The sequence below is a fragment of the Mus pahari genome, chromosome 20 (assembly GCF_900095145.1).
Source record: "Mus pahari chromosome 20, PAHARI_EIJ_v1.1, whole genome shotgun sequence".
Lineage (NCBI taxonomy): Eukaryota > Metazoa > Chordata > Mammalia > Rodentia > Muridae > Mus > Mus pahari.
Window position 1 is genome coordinate 10,991,915 of NC_034609.1, and position 19,939 is coordinate 11,011,853.

The following is a 19,939-nucleotide window of genomic DNA, read 5'->3' on the forward strand; positions in this document are numbered from 1 at the left end:
TGTGTAAATTTGGTTTTATTATGGAATACCTTGGTTTCTCCTTCTATGTTAATTCAGAGTTTTGCTGGGTATAGTAGCCTGGGCTGGCATTGTGCTCTCTTAGGATCTGTATGACATCTGCCCAGGATCTTCTGGCTTTCATAGTCACTGGGGAGAAGTCAGGTGTAATTCTGATAGGTCTTCCTTTATATGTTACTTAACCTTTTTCTCTTACTGCTTTTAATATTCTTTCTTTGTTTTGTGCATTTGTTGTTTTGATTAATATGTGACAGGAGGAATTTCTTTTCTGGTCCAAACTATTTGAAGTTCTGTGGGCTTCTTATATGGTCATGGGCATCTCTTTCTTTAGGTTGGGGAAGTTTTCTTCTATAATTTTGTTGAAGATACTTACTGGCCCTTTAAGTTGGAAATCTTCTTTCTCGTCTATACCTATTATCCTTAGGTTTGGTCTTATCATTGTGTACTGGATTTCCTGGATGTTTTAGGTTAGTATCTCTTGGCATTTCACATATTCTTTGATTGTTGTGTCAATGGTTTCTATGGTATCTTCTGCACCTGAGAGTCTCCCTTCTATCTCTTGTATTCTGTTTGTTATGCTTGCATCTATGGCTCCTTACTTCTTTCCTAGATTTTCTCTTTCCAGAGTTGTCTCCCTTTGTTATTTCTTTATTTTTTTCTACTTCCATTTTCAGATCCTGGATGGTTTTATTCAATTCTTCCACCTGTTTGGATGTGTTCTCCTGTATTTCTTTTTCTTTCTTTCTTTTCTTTTCTTTTTTTTTTTTTTTTGACTGTTAAAATGTTACTTTTATTTTAGCACACCTGAGTTAAGTGTGGGACAGTGAAACAAAACAAAACAAACAAACAAACAAAAAAACAGAATATATACAGCATGTCAAGGAGGCAGACTTTAAAACCATGCTATAGAAAAGAGAAGACTGAGGGGACGCCCAATTTAACAGAAGCTTTGGATACTGATTAATGGATATGCAAATACAGTATTTTCCAATGGATTTGGCAAAGATTTTGTTTTTCATTTCCAGACTTTTAAAGTAGACAGCTGATTTCCAAAGCACATAAAATTTAAATACAAACAGTAGAATTCAGCAGAGTGATAAAGGTGCCTGCAATAAAACTGACCACCCAAGGTAATGGTGGACAGCAAGGCTAGAATCCTCACCCTGCAAAGCAGGAAGAGGGAAGATGCAAAGTGGGGTTTGTGGGTAACCTTAGCTTCTACTTGCTACTTAATTCGCAAAATTGGAGGCCTTTACAGATAACCCGCACCCTTTAATTTTCTGCTATGTAATAGGATTATAAGGCCACAATATTCCTTTGGGGAAAACCCTTTAATGATTTTAATATTGCTTACTTGTTCTTTTGAAGTGTAAAGTGTCTTATCTGAATTACGATTACAGATCATTTTTAAATACACCACTGCTACTATATTAAAATTATTTATACTATTTATATCTAATATTCAAAGAAATTTANTAGTAAATGCTACAATAGGCATCAGTCTGACATGCTTATTAATTGATCCCATAGGTATAATTATAGGTCATGACAAGAGTCTATTCTGTCTCACTAAATCAGGAACACTGCATTTACAGAACAAATAAACACATAGTGCAGACACCCAAGGATCATGCTAGCTCTTCAATTAGCTGTCACAGCTCAGACATGAATCCTCACTGTGTGAGCAGAAGTCAGATCCAAATCTTCATCAGAAGGTGCTAGTGGAAGTTGTCAGGCGCCTTCCAATGTAGATCCCCAAGCCACTGGCCAGCAGATGAGACAGTAACAGAGATGGAAGGAAAACCTTCAGAAAGTCTGCTGAGAAAATGCCCCCTTTCTTCATAACGCTTGTGTTTCTCATGCTCAGAGTAGCTGTGCGCTTCAGGTGTTTAAAAAGGAATTCCTTGGGGGGAATATTTTCTGGCCGACTTGACCAATCCCATATCCAATCTGAGTTTTTCTTCAAGATACTTTCAACTTCTCTTCTTCTCTCAATATAATCTTCCTCAGACAGAGTGCTGTTTTTCTTGCCAAAGCTGTGGGTGTCTATTTCAGCTCTGTTGGTATCTTGTGGTGTCTGGGAGCGAGGTGGGCTGTCATAGTGAGAACTCCTGGAACTACTTCATCCAGATTCATGCTGGGTATCCAACAGTATTTTTTCCATGTCACCATTATAAATAGAGACGGAGGCTGGAACGCTGCTCCCATTGCCATTGCTGAAGTGCAGTTCTACCCAGGAGCCCTGCAGGTTCTCCTCCCTGCTCTGTGACATGGTGGCTCAGCAAAGGAGCCCGAGCCCAACCTCTCCTGTATTTCTTTAAGGGAGTTATTTATGTCCTTCTTATAGTCCTCAATCATCATCATAAGAAGTGACTTTAGATCCATATCTTGCTTTTCTGGTGTGATGGTGTATCCAGGACTTGCCATGGTGGGAAGTTGGGTTCTGATGATGCCAAGTACCCTTGGTTCCTGTTGCTTCTGTTTTTATGCTTGCCTCCCGCCATCTGATTATCTCAAGTGCTCTCTGCCCTCAGTATATCTGATTGGAACCTGTCCTTCCTGTAATCCCAGTTGAGTCAGAACTTTTCAGAGTCCAGCTTTCTTTGGGATCCTAGGATTCTGGGATCCTGTAATGCTGAGATTCTGGGTGTGTCAGAGTTCTTGGCAGTCAAGCTTCCTCTGAGACCCTGAGATCCTGGTATAACCAAGCTCCTGGGATCCTGGGATCCAAAGATCTGTGGCATGTTAGAGTGCCTGGAAGTGGTACCTCCTCTGGGGACCATGGGAGTGTCCGCTGAGTTTGAAACCAAGGTAGACCAACACCGACTGGGAGGAACCTGAGCCACTGGTCGGGCGGGTTCCTGTGTCCGTGCTCCAGCTGTCCCCAGGCACCCCCAGTTCTGTTGGAACAGATGTTGTGCTCCATTCACCAGTGGTCCTAAGATCCTGGACATGCTAGGGCGCCTGTGGGGTGGAGAGTCCTCTGGAGACTGTGGGACTGCCCGCCAAGTTTGGGCCCAAGGTGGCTCAGCACTGGTGCCAACTGGAAGGCACCTAAACTATTTCTTAAACTTGGTGCTTGTTAGAGTCCATTTTTATAAATATTTAAATTTTGGAAAAGCTAGTATTTTGAGATCCTTTATCTAACTTAAGAATCCTGCCAAATCTACAGGAAGCTAGATGCAAGTGTTTGTATGATGCTGTCCATAGGATACTTCTGTACTGGAGGAATGGCCTGTCACCAAGTTCACTGATCCTCCACTGTCTTCCTCAAAGAAATATTGCTACTGGCAAAGCTCTGTGTCTCTTGTTTGACCTGTAACCAGTCTATGCCTCCTTGAGGGTCCATCCCTTTTGCTCTGGGACCTGACCTTGTGTTATCCCCAGTGGTATCTTTGGGAAAACAAACAAACAAACAAACAAACAAAACATAGTAGGGGTATCTCCTTCAACTGGAAGACACAAAGTTTATATACCACCACAGTAGAAAGTAAATTCAGATTTCACTAACAAATGGTGGGCAAGGAAGACCCCATGAGACAGAAGGGGAGTCTTATCTGGGTCACAGTGCCTTGTCTGATCATATATGGCACAGTCTTATGGCTTTCTGGATTCTCAGTAATAAATACAGAGCTTTAAAAACAAAGCAACCAACGAGCATCTTATTTCCCAAGTTTTTCCTTTTAATGTTGTGTGTGGTGGAATTTAGAACCTTGTGAGTGCTGTACAGACTTTTGCTGCTGACTACACCCGGGACCCTCTGTAGGGTTTTTCAGTTGCCATGCTCGTCCCAGCTGGTATTACTGTATCAAGCAGCTGCAGCATTAAATAGTTGCGGTTGATTGCTGGAATAGAACTGACTGCACAAGTATTCTCTCAGGTCAAAGAGCTGTTCCAAGAACATGCCATGTGGGTTAAATACCAGCAGTTCTCCAGGGTGAGGCTAGAGAGCTCTAATTCTGCTTTGCCCTATGGAGGTTGCTAGGCTACAGGTTCTCACATTTTTCCTAGTTACAAAGCTGGCAGTTTCCTGGGCTTCTGTCAATTTGGGGAAGGGAGGTGGGGTTAAAACAATATTAAATACCACAGCACTTGAACCATTTGCAGGAATCCAGTGTTTTCCTGGTCTATGCAGCACTCAGCTTGTTCTAGATTAGAAGGGAACATCTGAGGAGATGGGTTTGGCCTTTTTTGTCAGCAGGCTGGCTTGCTGCCTTGATGGAGAAGCAGCATTTTGGAGTTCCTGGCTCTGCTTCATCCCATTGGAAAAATCCCAAATGACTTCAGTGCTTGCTTTTGACACTTTTATTGCGCTTTATCTCTTCTTTAGATAGCATGTATCTTCAAACTACTCTTTTTCAGAAATTTGTCTATGAATTATGTTTTGAGTCCTTTCATATTTGAAGCCTGTCATTTGTGCCAGAGCTTCTATGTGTTCTCTTCATAATACATGGTAAAATTATGTCTTTACATATGTGCACACATACATAAACATTTTACTTGTATGCAAAACAACAATGGCTCACCTATTAAGGCCACCACAACAAAATACTAGTGCAGGTGACTTCTAAAAACTTGACAACTTTGAGGGCTGGAAATCTAAAATCGGATGTTGGCAGGTTTCCTTCTAGGGCCTCTGTGGCTTTTGAAGGTCTGTCATCTGTGCATATGGATAGCTAGGGACATCCTGTTCTTAAAAAGACACCAGTTAGATTGCATGAGGACCTCACTTCTAATCTCTTGTAACCTTAATTACTTCCTATAAAAGTTCTGTGCCAAATAATCACAGTGTATGTGCCACCCCCATTAGTGTGATCCAGAAAACCCCTCACAAGAGTGCCGAGGCTTCCTTTAGTTGATTTCGGATCCAGTCGGGTTGACACCAATATTAACCATCACAGCCATTGTCTAGATTTAAGGAGAAAGAATTACTTCATCTGAACAGTCTGACAGTATGATTTTTCTTAACCAAGAACATTTCATTATTAGACCTTTCTTTGTAGAACTGAAAGTAGTTTATTGATTTTACAATATTAAAAATTAAGTCTTATAAAATGTGAAATTAGGATCTTCTGAGAAATGTAATCTAGAGAGATACAATGAGTTTCTAAAGCTCAAGATTGTAAGTAAAGGCTTTGACTTAAAATTAACTGGCGGCTTTGTTTTTGCTTTTTAAGATGTATTTATTTTATGTGAGTGCACTGCCACTCTCTTCAGACATAACAAGAGGGTATCAGATCCCATTACAGGTGGTTGTGAGCCACCATGTGGTTGCTGGGAATTGAACTCAGGACCTCTGGAAGAGCAGTATGTGTGCATACCACTGAGCCATCTCTCCAGCCCTGTGGCTTTGTTTTTATGAGTTATACTTTAAAGGGGGAATCAGAAGCAAGAAAAGGCTATTTTATGGTAAACTTCTGATGAATATTTTAACAAACTGAATTTGGTATATTAGGTTTTAGTTTTTATTTTGCTATTTTACTTTCTTGAGACAGGGTTTCTCTATGTAGCCCTGGCTGTCTGGGAACTCTGTAGAGCAGGCTGACCTCAAACTCAGAGATTTGTCTGCCTCTGCCTCCTGAGTGCTGGGGTTAGAGATGTGCACCACCACAGCTGGCCTGTGACGAATATTTAAGCCATGCAGTTTCCATTTTGAATATGTATGCCCTAGAGAGCTCTGGGTGAATGTATGTTGAAGGTTTAGGACAGGCCTGAGGATTTGAGGACATGAGTGCCTGGAACCTGAAGTACATGAGCCTGAAGATGATCTCCTTAATACAGTGTTAGTCATTTTAGGAAACTCATTACTAAGAGGATCAGGGGATTGGCTCAGCTGGTAAAGATGCCTGCTGCCACCCAGACCCATGTGATGAAAGGATGAGTCCCACAAGCTGCCGTCTAACCTCCGTAAGGATGGTGGGATGCACATGTCCATACACACAAAATAAAAAATGAAGCCAAATAATTAAGACTAATTAGTAAATTAGATATTGCATCAGGTTAACCATTTTTGAGGTTCATTGGTGTTTTAAGAAGTCAGTTTCTCATTGTATTATATAAAATATAGTAACAATTTGTATAAGTGTGTTTTATGTGGATTTCCCCTTCCAGATAAAGGATTTATAATTGACATTCAGATAATGTTTGAAGAGGAATCTACTGATTATTAATTTACCTAAGATTTTGAAAATGATCTGCCTTTTGCTTTACATTTCAGCTCTGGTACCAAAAGTAAAAGTGTTTCTGCAGGGTAGGTAGCTGTGGTCCGCATGAGCTGGTGGTAAAGAGATCTGAGGACAACGCAGCAGTGCAGGGTTCATGTCTGGGTGCTGGTGTGCCCTCCTGGCTTCCAGTTATTTTGACAATAGAATGTGTGACATGTTTTTATAAAGGATTTAGAATATGAGGTGGTCAGGATTTCTAATTATTTCTGTGTTTATCAGCTAACTATTGAACAGAAATATCAACTTTCTGATACAGTGTGTGGGTTTTAGATTGGTGTTGGAACTAAGTTTGCTTAAATGTTATTCATTCTCTCCTAGGTTTTGGATCCTGAACAAAACCATAACTTCACAGATCACTATCTAAATGTGGCCTTTGACCTTTCCCAAGTTCTTTTCATAGCTACTGCCAACACCACTGCTACTATTCCACCTGCTTTGTTGGACAGGATGGAGATCATTCAGGTTCCAGGTACTCCATTCATAAGTATATAGCCCACCTTCTCCTTTGAGCATACCCTTTAAAATCAGTCATGCTATGGACTTTCAGTTGTCTGGAAGTTAATTTGTCACTAACCTTCAAGTTCTGCACAAGAGGTATAAACCATCTTTTCCGTAGAGTCAGTGTTGAACAACAAGACTGAATTTGTTTTGTTTGTACCAAGACAAATTAGAGTGTGCGTTCTGGAAGACATCAGGAAAGAACTAGCGGTGACTTCATGTTCACCTGAATGTCACCTTCAGGGATGCTAACTTCTTAGAATGTCAGATAGTCTTCTCCGAAGCAGTTCTCCAAATCACAGATGAAAAAGACTTGTTTATACAAAGCCAATGTCTAAAGCCCGGTTCCAGCATCCCTCTCTATCAGGCTTTGAGGGGTCTGCCTTCCTTTCTGGAAACATATTACACAATAATTGACTCAAATGTTCCCCTGGATGACCCTGGCCTCACACTCCCCAGAAAGTTCATGGTGCCTTCAAGCTGCGCTCTTCCTCTCAGAGATGATGTCAAATAGTGACACATTTGGTGTGCTTCAACCATGTCTTCCCCTCATTGTAGTGTGAAAAAAATAATACCCTTTTAAGTTATACTCAGATCCTAACCCTTTCAGTTTACTTAATTGCTCAAAATTATTTTGTCTTAAAAAAGATCCAACATCAGTAAGCATTCACTAAGTGAAAACAGGGTAGACTCTAAATATATTCACATTTTAAATGTGGTAATGTATTTTTCATTCTAAACATTTTTACTCTTCCTAATGTTAACTGAATTTCATATTACCTGAAAACCTTTTTAATTAGTTTTGAAATATGATAAATAAAATGTTGCTTTTGTGTATTTATATGGCTAAATTAATCCATGAGCTTCAGAAACTACAAAGGAAGGCAGCCAGTTCATGAGCTGCAGCGATGCACAGTGAGGTGATCAGGGCAGTGACAGGTGATCAGAGGTGAGCTCTGTGATGCTGCCTCCTCCTTCAACCACTGTGGTCATCCTGTCCTCTAGCATGTGGGTGTTTTCAGGCCTCTTTCTCCTACCCAAAAGATGAGTTCTCAACCCAGATTTGAAGCTACTGTTTACTAGACAGAGAGGGTACATTAGGTGGGATTTTTTTTTTTTCTTACAGAATTTAAAGATAAAATAAATCTGTGCTCACTGGGGCTTCTTGGTCAATAAGAACATAAAGACTCTTAAATATTATATATATATATATATATATATATATATATATATATATATATATATATATATATATATATNTATATATATATATATATATATATATATTTAAATGTGAAGGTAATTCCAAACTAATTTAAACTTCCTTATTCTGGTTACAATGTTAGTTGAAGTAATACTTAAGCTCATTCTAAATCTCAGATCTAATGAATCTACATTTAATCCATTAAAAACTGTAGCAAAGGCTTGAGAGTTCAGCTTAGAACATTTGTTGCTCTCACACATGAGCAATGTTTGGTTCTCAACACCCACATAGTGACTTACAAACATCTATAACTCCAGTCCCAAGGAGTACTACATCTTCTTCTGCTTTCTGTAGGCACCAGGAATGTGCATGGTACACAGATGTACATATACCCAAAACATTCATATACATAAAGTGAATAAGTCTTAAAAGCTAAAGACAATTTGGCAATGTAGAAGCCTGGTGAATCCTTAGAGAAAGGCCCTTCTTCTCCAGGGTACACACAGGAGGAGAAGACGGAGATTGCCCACAGGCACCTGATCCCGAAGCAGCTGGAGCAGCACGGGCTGACTCCTCAGCAGATCCAGATCCCCCAGCAGACCACGCTGGCCATCATTACCAGGTTAGTCTTCTTGAAGATGGGATTTTATTTTTTGAGTCAGGCCTTTTCTATGTAGCCTGACTGTCCTAGAACTTACTATGTACACCAGGCTGGGCTTGAACTCACTGAGATCTGCCTGCCTCTGCTTCCCTAGTGCTAGGATTAAAGGTATGTGCCACCACCACCCAGCTAAAGGTGGGATCTTTTTCTTCATGCCAATAATTTCCTGAAGAGACATTCAGCTGGCATCCCAGAGCATGCATTCCTAAGCAGCTGAAAGCATTGCTATAGCTGTGATTAGCTCTGAAGAGGAGGAATTGCATAGTGAAACCATTTTGTGAAAATGATTTTTATTGAGCAGGAATTTCTACTTTACCACAATAGCAAACTAAGGGATTAATTTAATAGTTATGAACCAAGCTCCTGAAAAATATAGAAGTGTTTTTATGCACATGGTAGCACACACCTTTAATCCAAACACTAGGGCCAGAGGCAGGCAAACCTCTTGAGTCCTAGGCCACTTCTAACTTGGGCTACAGAACAGGTTCCAGAACAGTCTATACAGAGAAAGGCTATACAGAGAAACCTTGTCTTGGGAGAAAAAGCAAAAACAAAACAAAACAACAATAACAACAACAAAAACCCTTTAGTCAAGCTGCTACTTTCAGACACTTTTTTTTTTCTTTTAGGTTCATCTTTTCCTTTTCTTCTCTAAAAGACTTTAAAAATGATAATAATCCTTGAAGTTATCAATGTTGGGACTTAACACTGGAGTGGTAGAGAATGTTCTTTCCCAAAGCTGCTACCAAGTACTTAAGCCTGTGACAAGTACTGCATAAGTTTTCTGAGTAGAGTCTACCATGACGGCACATGCCTTTAATCTCAGCACTAGGAGGCAGAGGCAGTGGATCTCGGAGTTTGAGGCTAGCCTGGTCTACAGAGTGAGTTCTAGGACAGTCAGGGCTATGTAGAAAAACCTGAACCCTTCCTTCCTTACAATCCCCCTTCCCCCCCCCATAAAAAAACAAGTAAAGTATTACTTCATCTCATTTATAGGTCATGTGTTTGAATGGAAAATAGACTCTGTTGGGAATTTATGTTAACCATAGCCTTTTGCAGTTTTCCTGGCTCACTATGACAGATTGATTGCACCCTCTGAACAACATGGGTCTGCCAAGAACTCCAGCAGCCCTTTCCTAGTAACCGTTGTTTTCAAGAAATGTGCAGCCTCCCTTCATGCTTGTTGGGCCTCTCTCACTGCTTGTGATCTGTGCCAAATTTTCTCCAGGGCTATTTAGTTATATTCAAAAAGTAGGTCTAAATCGGACCCAAGAGTTTCTTTTTCTTAATTTGTTTTGACATATACTGTGTGCATAATGCCAGAAGAAATAAATTGAGTGATTAGCCAAAGTCTTCCAGCAGTGACATCACTCTGGGCTTCTAACAAGCCACTGAACCTTTATGCTAGTGTTTACATCTGAAAAGGGGGCGTGATTAAGGTGACACCTGGCTTGCCTACTTCTGAGACAGATGCTGAAGAGTTCATTGTTTGCAGTTCCCAGTTACTGCCTCTTACACACTTAATATTCAAAACATGAGATTGTAAAAGCTGTAGATGTTAGGGGCTTTCTTGGGCAGTCTTACTACTTCTAATACTTTAAACAGAACAGTGCACTGGACACTACTCCACTTAAGCACCAGGCACTGAGTTACCGGACAGGGGACACACTCTAGTGGCCAGAGCTTTTCATCCTTTGTGTGAGCTGTAGTCAGCTGCTGTTCTTAGCCCCTCCCTCCCTCCCCTGTCAAGCTGATTGCAACCTTGTAGGTGCTTACTGAGCTCCCCTTCCTGGTGAGAATCCTCATTGTTGTATGTTTTCATAGTTTCTGTCCTAAGAATTTAAGACATCTGAAGCCTCTGGAACATTTCCTTCTGAAATTAAAAGGAAACATTTTCAGGTCTACGCACTATAAACGGACCTCTTCCTCAAATTAAATGTTCCTTTTCTTTAGTACTCACCATGGGTTAAGGACACAGATCAGTGATAGAATGCTTACACCATGCACATGGAGCTGGGTTCAGTCTCTGGTGTTGCCTGCCCCTCCCCACAGGCATTTCTGTTAACTTGCTTTTAAGATTTTGCCTCTCTGGTTATTTGTCTCTTGAATGAGCCCTAGAATCCTGCAGTCCTTTGTGCAGCTCCGTTACTAAGCTGATGCTGAGGAAGCCACATTAGTTATTTTTTTCAAATTAATTTTCTGGTTAGGATACAAAGAAATGAGTTTCTTGTAATAGTTTCATGCATGTCTATTATTATTATTATTTTACAATTCAGACTTTGTCCCCCTCAAGGTCCACCCTCTGACTGTTCCACATCCCATACCTCCTCCCCCATCTCCAAGAGGATGTCCCCACCACCCCCATCCCCACTCCATCAGACCTCCCAACTCCCTGGGGCCTCAAGTCTCTTGAGGGTTAGGTGCATCTTCTCTGACTGAGTCCAGACCCTGCACTCCTCTGCTGTATATGTGTTGGGGGCCTCATATCAGCTGATGTATGCTGCTTGGCTGGTGGCTCAGTCTTTGATAGATCTTGGGGGTTCAGGTTAGTTGAGACTGCTGGTCTTCCTATAGGGGTGCCATCCTCCTCAGCTTCTTCCATCTTTTCCCTAATTCAGCCACTTGAGTTAAATATCTGCATCTGACTCTTTCAGCTGCTTGTTGGGTCTTTTGGAGAACAGTCATGAAAAACCCCTGTTTGTAAGCACACTATAGCATCAGTAATAGTGTCAGGCCTTGGAGCCTCCCCTTGAGCTGGATCCCAATTTGGGCCCGTCACTGGACCTCCTTTCCCTCAGCATCTTCTCCATTTTTGTCCCTGCAGTTCCTTTAGACAGGAACAATTCTAGGTCAGAGTTTTTGACTGTGGGATGGCAACCCCATCCCTCTACTTGGTGCCCTGTCTTTCTACTGGAGGTAGACTCTACAAGTTCCCTCTCCCCACTGTAGGGCATTTCATCTAAGGTCCATCCCTCTGAGTCCTGAGAGTCTCTCACCTCCCAGGTCTCTGGTACATTCTAGAGGGTCGCCCCACCTCCTACCTCCCAAGATTGCCTGTTTCCAGTCTTTCTGCTGGCCCTCAGGACTTTAGCCCTATTTCCCCTACCCAGTACCTGATCATGTTCCCCTCTTCCCCTCCCTGTTGCCTTTTCCACCCAACTCCCTCCCTCCCTCCCTCCCTCCTCATCTCCTATGATTGCTTTCTTCTCCCTCCCAGGTCGGATTGAGGAATCTCCACTTAGGCCCTTCAGTTTGTTAACCTTCTTGAGTTCTGTGGATTGTATCCTGGATATTCTGTACTTTTTTTGGCTAATATTCACTTATTAGTGAGTACATACCATGCATGTCCTTTTGGGTCTGAGTTACCTTACTCCAGATGATATTTTCTAGTTACATCAATTTGCCTGCAAAACTCATGATGTCCTTGTTCTTAATAGCTGAGTACTATTCCAAAAATATGGAACACTTCACAAATTTGCATGTCATCCTTGCTATATTGGCCATGCTAATCGTCTCTATCGTTCCAGTTTTAGTGTATGTGCTGCCAAAGTGAGCACATGCACATATATCTTTCTACTTTGTTCTTGCCTGCCCCTTTGTCTTCCCTCAATGTCTGCATGGTCTCCTTCCTCTTTCACGTATTTCCTCTTCTGCTTCTATGTCTGTTTCCCTCCTTCCCTTCTCATAGTTCCCCAACTCCGTCCTTTTCTACTGTCATGTCACACACACACAAACTCAAGTGCAGATTCTGTATTTGAGAAAAAACATGTTATTCATTTTGAGTATGGCTTATTTCATGTAACATGAGTGATTTCCAGATGCATACATTTTCCTGCAAGTATCATAATTTAATTCTTCTTTATTGCTTAATAAAATTCCATTGTGTCTGTGTACCACATTTTCTCCATCTGTCTATTGAAGGACAGGTAGGTTGACTTCATGTTTTGACTACGGTAAGTAGTATAGCAACCAACATGTATATGTAAGAATCTCTAGTGTGCTGACTTACAGATCTGCAAGTATCCACCCAGGATTAGTATAGCTGGATTATCTGGTAGTTCTAGTTTGGATTTTATGAGTAACTTCTATACCAGTTGTTCTCAACTTGTGGGTCATGACCCCCTTGGGAATCTTAATGACTTTTTCACAAGGATCACATATCAGATACCTTGCATATCAGATATTTACATTATGATTCACAACAGTAGCAAAGCTACAGTTAGGTTTATGGTGGCGGGGGAGTCACCACAGCATGAGGAACTGTATTAAAGGGTCACAGCGTCAGGAAGGCTGAGAACCACTGCTGTACACTGGCAGCGAAAGCGATTCTTTTCAGCATCCCTACATCCTGGCCTACATCTGTTGCTTCTCAGATGACAGCTATTCTAATTGGGTGAGATGCAGTCTCCATGCAGTTTTCATTTGCATTTCCTGATGTCTGAGAATGTTGACTACTGTTTAAATCTTCATTGGTTGTCTGTGTTTCTTGCTTTGAGAACTGTCTATTCACTTCATTAGCCTATTTCTTGATTTATGATTTGGAGATTTTTGTTCTGGTTTTATTTCTGTACTAGGTTTTAGAGGGTTTTTAAAATTTGTTCATTTGTGACTGTACCAAATAGCCCAGGCTGGCCTACAGCCCATGAAAGTGACTGTTGAGTCCCTCAACCTTTACCTTCTCAGTGCTGAGAGTGCCACCAAGCTCCAGTCAGTCTCTCTGATTCCCTCAGCACTGTTTCAAGAAAAATAAACTTGGAACCAAGTTACATTTACAGATTGTGATCAGTAAGCTCCTAAATATATCACCAAGAAATAAGTGGTATTTAATGTACTGCCAGATTTATTTTAGGTGTCTGTATTGCACAGCCAAAGATTTAGTTGTAGATAAAGAGTAATAGTTGGAGATTAGTAAGGAAATAGTTGTGGCTGAAAAGACATCTTAATATTAAAAAAAATCAACAACACTAATTTTAATGAAATATATTATGTGTGGAGACATTAGTATTTTTTAAAAAATTAACTTTCAAATCTATATTGTTTCTTTAGGGAACTGGCTGTCCTTTTTTCCTTATTTACAGGTGGTGTTTATCCAAAAGTAAAACATTTTTATCTTAACAGATACACCAGAGAAGCAGGAGTCCGTTCTCTTGACAGAAAGTTTGGGGCTATTTGCCGGGCTGTGGCAGTGAAAGTTGCAGAAGGCCAGCATAAGGAAGCCAAGCTGGACCGTTCGGATGTGGCTGATGGAGAAGGTTTGTGACTTTGTTCTGGTATTCTCAGTCTGGCAGGAAAAGCGAATGGTGCTATCAGTTTAGTATGGAGCAAGGAGAGGGTATCGGTCCTTGAAGCAAAAGTTTATATAGCTTCAGCATAGTGTGTCCACTGAGTATGGAGTAACATAAGGTTTATGGGTTTCTCAAGACTTTTTTACAAATAGCAAAGAGTTAAATCTTCCTCACTGGGGCTGGTGAGATGGCTCAGTGGGTAAGAGCACCCGACTGCTCTTCCAAAGGTCCAGAGTTCAAATCCCAGCAACCACATGGTGGCTCATAACCATCTGTAACAAGATCTGACGCCCTCTTCTGGAGTGTCTGAGGACAGCTACAGTGTACTTACATATAATAAATAAATAAATCTAAAAAAAAAAAAAATCTTCCTCACTATTCTTCAGTATTGCTACCTAGACAACACAGTTATTTGCTCCAGATTGCTACAGTGGGTACAATTTACAGTGGGTACAATTTACATGTGGTTTGGTGTTCTCTTTTTGAATTGGTGCAGGCAATCGTTACATCCTTAAATAATTTAAAATAATGTTATTAGAAGCCAAATCTGATCACACCGATAATCCCAGAACTCCCAAGACTGATGCAAGTTCAAGGGCAGCCTGTTCTATATAGTAAGAACCTGTCTTTAAAATACTGATGACGATGATGATGATGATGATGATGATGATGATGATGATGATAAGCTGTCTAAGTCTGTCAACACATATCTCAGTACACTAGAAGAGATTCATGTCTTTTCTCACACAGCTTTTTTATAGGTACATAATTAAATATAATATAGTTTTTTCTGAATAACCCTGTAGGTGATACCCTAAAGAGAGTTTCACTGCTGCACTTATTCAAATGCATGGGTTTCCTTTGTTTCCCAGTTAAAGTATTTGATCTTCTTGCCAGAAGGAAAGTCTCTCTTTTTTTAAAATTGTATTTATTTTTATTTATGTACACTGGTATGTTTTTGTGTGCATGTATGTCTGTGTGAAGTTGCAAACATGAGCTGCCATGTGGGTGCTGGGAATTGAACCAGGGTCCTCTGGAAGAGCAGTCAGTACTTAACTGCTGAGCCATCTCTCCAGCCCTAGAAGGAGATTCCTAAGGAGATCTCTCATCACAGCATGTTGTTATGTAATTTGCCAAAACTTGCTTTTGTAACATTTAGTGGTAAGGAATTGAACATTACTTCCTAGGAAACAGATTAGAGTTCTACCATTTCCAAAACTCTTTCCAGAAGGCAGTTAGGTAAATGTGAAAAAAGAGCCGTACTACGCGGTAGTCTTGGTAGACCAGACGGTGTTTGAGTGCACAGAAGGGTAGGTTCTCACATGTCCCTCTCGATTCTGTGTGATCTTACCTGCTCCCATGTTGCACCTCACTGTTCATTCTTTCTTGAGAATAAACCTCAAGTTTAGCTGAGTTGGAGTGATACAGTTATACTATGTAGAATATGGAAATTGAAATCTAATTGTTTCTTATAAGGACATAAAACTTCTGTTGTCCTTTGTATGGTTTCTGTCTCCCAAGTTAATATGTTGGAAACTTAGCCTCCAGTACAACAGTCTTGTGAGGTGGGGACTTTTAAGAAATGATGAGAAACTAGGAGGTAGCTCAGCAGTGGTGCACTTGCATGGAGCCATAAGGCCCTGGGTTCTATCCTGAGTGAGTCATGAGGCCCTTCCCTTGTGGCTAGATTAATGCATTGTCTTGAAGAAGTGGATTGCTTTCCACAGTAGTAGACTCCTGGTGAATGGATGGGCTCGGGCCTCCTTCACCTCTGTCTCTCAGGGGCTCGCCCGTCATACGGTCCTTTCTCCCACACTGCACATAGACCTTCGTTGGCATAGTTCTTTGTTCTTAGGCTTCTCAGCCTCCAAAATTACGAGTCACACACATTCTGTTCACTATAACTTACCTAGGCTGTGGCATTCTGTAATAGCACCAAGCAGGCTGGGTCAGTTCTTGCTCATACTTTCAGGGATACAGCAATTTTCTGAGCTTTTTAGGATGTCATGGCTCAGATCAATTTATTATTGATCACCCCTCCCAACTCTAGACACAGAGGTTTCTGCTTTCTCTAACCAACCTGCTATTTTTGTCTGTTCCGTTATATTTTCCAAAATTTGGTCAGCATCCCTTTATTAGTTATCTTCATTCTTATCTCCTTGTTCTTAGCAGTTTGTAGTTTTCATTTCTTATCATTGTACTAGAAAGTTGGTAGAATTTGATAGGAACTTTGAAAACATGTTCAGACTACACTTTGTAGAAATTGTAGTTGTAAAACCTGTCCTAGGTTAATAGATGCCCATGAACAGAGAAGGCCATGCAGAGGCAGGGCACGGCTTTCTCTTGCCTCCCTAGCTAGGATATATGCTCCTCCTGCTCTCTCCTGTACTCAGCCCACGGCCATCTGAGCCTCTGTCTTTTTGTTGTATCTGTGATAAAGTAGAAAAGGCTAAGTTGAAATGTATCTACACATTTGGAGGGCCGGGCGTGGTGGCGCACTCCTTTAATCCCAGAACTTTGGAGGCAGAGGCAGGCAGAGTTCTGAGTTGGAGGCCAGCCTGGTCTACAGAGTGAGTTCCAGGACAGCCAGGGCTACACAGAGAAACCCTGTCTCGGGGAAAAAAAAAAAAAAACTAAATAAATAAATAACACATTTGGAAATTTATGTTTAAGATTTAGATGGTGATTTAGAATTTTTAACACATTCAGAGGTGTCAAACTGAATTTTCTGTAGTTATAATGCAGTTTAATGTTTGTAAATATAATCGTTAGCATATCTCTAATATTTGTCCTTAAATTATCTTTACAAATATCCAAGAACTTGTTCAAGAAGCTTGCGAACTGTTTATGAATGTAAAGTTTTTTGTTGTTTGGTTGGTTTGGGTGTTTGTTTGTTTGTTTGTTTGTTTTGAGGCAGCGTTTCTCTGTGTAGCCTGGCTGTCCTGGAACTCACTCTGTAGACTAGGCTGACTTCGAACTCAGAGATCTGCCTGCCTCTGCCTCTCAAGTGCTGAGATTAAAGGCAAGTGCCACCACACCCGGCTTGAACATATTGTTCTGTTTGTTTGTTTGTTTTAAGATTTCTTTATTTTATGTGTATGTGTACAGGGTCACTGTCTTCAGGCATACCAGAAAAGGGCATCAGATCCAATTACAGATTGTTGTGAACCACCATGTGGTGGCTGGGAATTGAACTCAGAACCTCTTGAAGAGCAGCCAGTGTTCTTAACCACTGAGCCATCACTCCAGCCCTGAACATAGAGTTTTTATGAGAGTTTTTACTTAGGTTTCTGTTGTCATTGTTTTCTTTAATTGCAGTTCATCTTGTATATGATCAAGTAGCTAAGCAAATTTGAGGAGTTGAGCTATTACCTAAGTACCTAAATGCATTCTTAATTAAGAAGACATTTGTTTCAGATACTTTGGTTTTAGTCCTTACCTAGAGGTTCTGATGTCATGAGACAAAAGACTGACTTCTCGAGTTAATAGAATAATTACAAGGAATATCACAATTAAAACACATATAGTATATTATGTAATTATAATAAATGGTGTTTATGACCTCCAACAAACCAAAGGAACATTTCTATAAAAGAATCTGCATTGGGTTTTCATGCCAGAAAGTTCAGATGGAACTCAGAAACTGAGCATTTCTGATTAGAAAATGATTTATTTAAAGTAGGAGTTATTTATTTAGAACAGTTTTAGTAATTTCAAATAATTCAGTGGGTGAGCTATTTTTAATGTTAGAAATAATGCTGGACTCAGGAATTAAAATAGCTTTGGCCACGAGCTTCAAAACAGGCAGAAACTGCCTGTGTTTTAACAAGCTTTCTGGAACAGATCCAGCAGTTCTGGTCTGTGAACAGTTGTCTTTATGTTATGGGGTTGTAGTGAGAATTACTTTGGCCACATAGAAATGGAGGGTTTGAGAAGGCAGATGAGGGATATAGTTGGTTAGTGTTAAAGTGGAACATCAGTGCTTCAGTTAGTTGTAAAGCAAGGCCTTCATAAAAGCGTTGAGTCCTGTCTCTCCACAGGGCATTAGGATATTCCAATTTTTTTTTCCTTCCTGAGTATTAGTTGGGTTGAATAAAAGCACATAACTAAAGTCTTATTCTGATATTTACCTGTTTTTTGCCAAGACAAATATTCTACGTGTTCATTTACATATTCAAGTATTTCTTTGTAGAATTAGACAAATGTCTGCTATTCAGTCACTTATGTGTCATGTGTGCCCAATTACATAAATACCTGGTAAGGCTTTTCCTCTGAAGCCAGCATTAGCAGAGAAATTGCCCACTTTGATCCTCATTTGATTCATAATCTTTCTCATGTTCTTCAGTAACTACCGAGCCTTGCCCCTTGGATTCTGGGAACAGACACACCCATGTGGCAAAGGGAGACTTGCCTCACTTGCCTGTACTGGACCTAGAGCACGCACGTGCGAGCCAAGGCCTCTACTCTATACTCTAAGCTGTAGTCTCACCTCGTCTTCTCGTTTCTTTTTCTTCTCCCCTCTCCCTCCCCTTCTCTCCTTCTTCCTCCCTCTCCCCCCCCCCCACCCCTCTCATTAAGTTGCCCAGGCTGGCCTTGAACATGCAGTTCTCCTCCTGAGTAGCTGGAGTTTCGGGTTTGTATTACCAGATCTGATAGGCATTGCTTACATTTATTCATCCTAGAATTTCCCAACCTTTTTGAAAGTGTGGACTAAGTTCTTTTATCGGTTTTAAGGAAAAACAAAACAAAAAACAAGAAACTATACCTGTCTCACTCTTTTTTTTAAAAGACTTATTTGTTTGTTTGTTTGTTTGTTTGTTTATTGTATGTGAGTATGCTATTCACACCAGAAGAGGGCATCAGCTCCCATTACAGATGGTTGAGAGCCACCATGTGGTTGCTGGGAATTGAACTCAGGACCTCTGGAAGAGCAAGGCAGTGCTCTTAACCACTGAGCCATCTCTCCAGTACCTATACCTCTCTTTTGCTCATTTTTCCCTATTAATTTAGCTTTGAAATTCAGTTTGTATATTTTTTTGTTGCCCTCTATTCCAGGTTATTACTGCTAACTTCTGCTACTTAAACCTATGGAATTATGATTTTCAGAAATTGTGCTTTTTACTTTTTAAATGGTCACTTAATTATAAATATATGTAGATGTAAATACATGTGTGTATGTGTGTGTGTGTGTATGTGTGCATATATGTTTTATATGTTTTTCCCAATGAGTTTTTCATTGAAATTGTTTTTTCATCTATCTATCTATCAATCAATCAATCATTTCTTTTGTTCTCTCGAGGCAAGGTTTCTCTGTGTAGCCCTGGCTGTCCTGAAATGAGCTTTGCAGAACAGGCTGGCCATGATCTCAGAGATCCCTCTGCTTCTGATTCCCACATGCAGGGATTAAGGTAGATGGCACCATGCTTGAGCTTCTTTTCATCTTTTTAGTTTTGGGGGGCTTTGGGGGTTTTTTGTTTGTTTGTTTTGTTTTGTTTTGTTTTTCGAGACAGGGTTTCTCTGTATAGCCCTGGCTGTCCTAGAACTCACTCTGTAGACCAGGCTGGCCTTGAACTCAGAAATTCGCCTGCTTCTGCCCTCCAAGGCATGCGCCACCACTGCCCAGCTCTTTTCATCTTTTTAATCCATCTTTTTCCCTGTTTTCTTGGATACTCAACATGGACTTAGGGTTACCTGTCTGAGCAATTTGTCATCTGATCCAGCTGTGAGTCTGTCACCTGCCAGCTGTGGCTTCTGCTACTGTTGGGTGAATATAATTGTCTTCTGTTTCTGTTTTGTTTTACTTCATATCATGTCTTCTGTTTGTTCAGAGCAGTGTGTGGAACCTAGGATTTCACATGCCTTACCAGCACTGAGTTCTCTCCCAGCCATGTTTCTTGTTTTTCCTCCTCCTCCTCCTCCTCCTTCTTCTTCTTCTTCTAATTTATTCTGTTTCTTAAAATTTCTTTTTTGGTTATTTCCTTCCTCATAATAGCAATTGTTGCCTTCTAAAAGGAGTGATATTTTCTCCTCCCAAATCACTAGGGACCAG

At 40.6% G+C, this 19,939-nt stretch overlaps 1 protein-coding gene, 1 non-coding gene and 1 pseudogene across 2 annotated transcripts in view; 1 reads left to right on the plus strand and 2 right to left on the minus strand.

Moving 5' to 3' along the window:
* The window catches only part of Lonp2 (lon peptidase 2, peroxisomal), a 91,115-nt gene that overhangs the window by 39,441 nt on the left and 31,735 nt on the right, over positions 1–19,939 (plus strand). The window contains exons 9-11 of the mRNA XM_021220133.2: positions 6,561–6,711; positions 8,440–8,566; positions 13,724–13,857. Coding sequence (XP_021075792.1) covers positions 6,561–6,711; positions 8,440–8,566; positions 13,724–13,857 — 412 coding nt within the window. The remainder of the gene's footprint in view (positions 1–6,560; positions 6,712–8,439; positions 8,567–13,723; positions 13,858–19,939) is intronic.
* LOC110337296 lies at positions 1,727–2,290 on the minus strand (annotated as a pseudogene).
* LOC115062718 lies at positions 12,057–12,162 on the minus strand. The gene has a single exon (XR_003842650.1). It is a non-coding gene; the product is annotated as a U6 spliceosomal RNA (small nuclear RNA).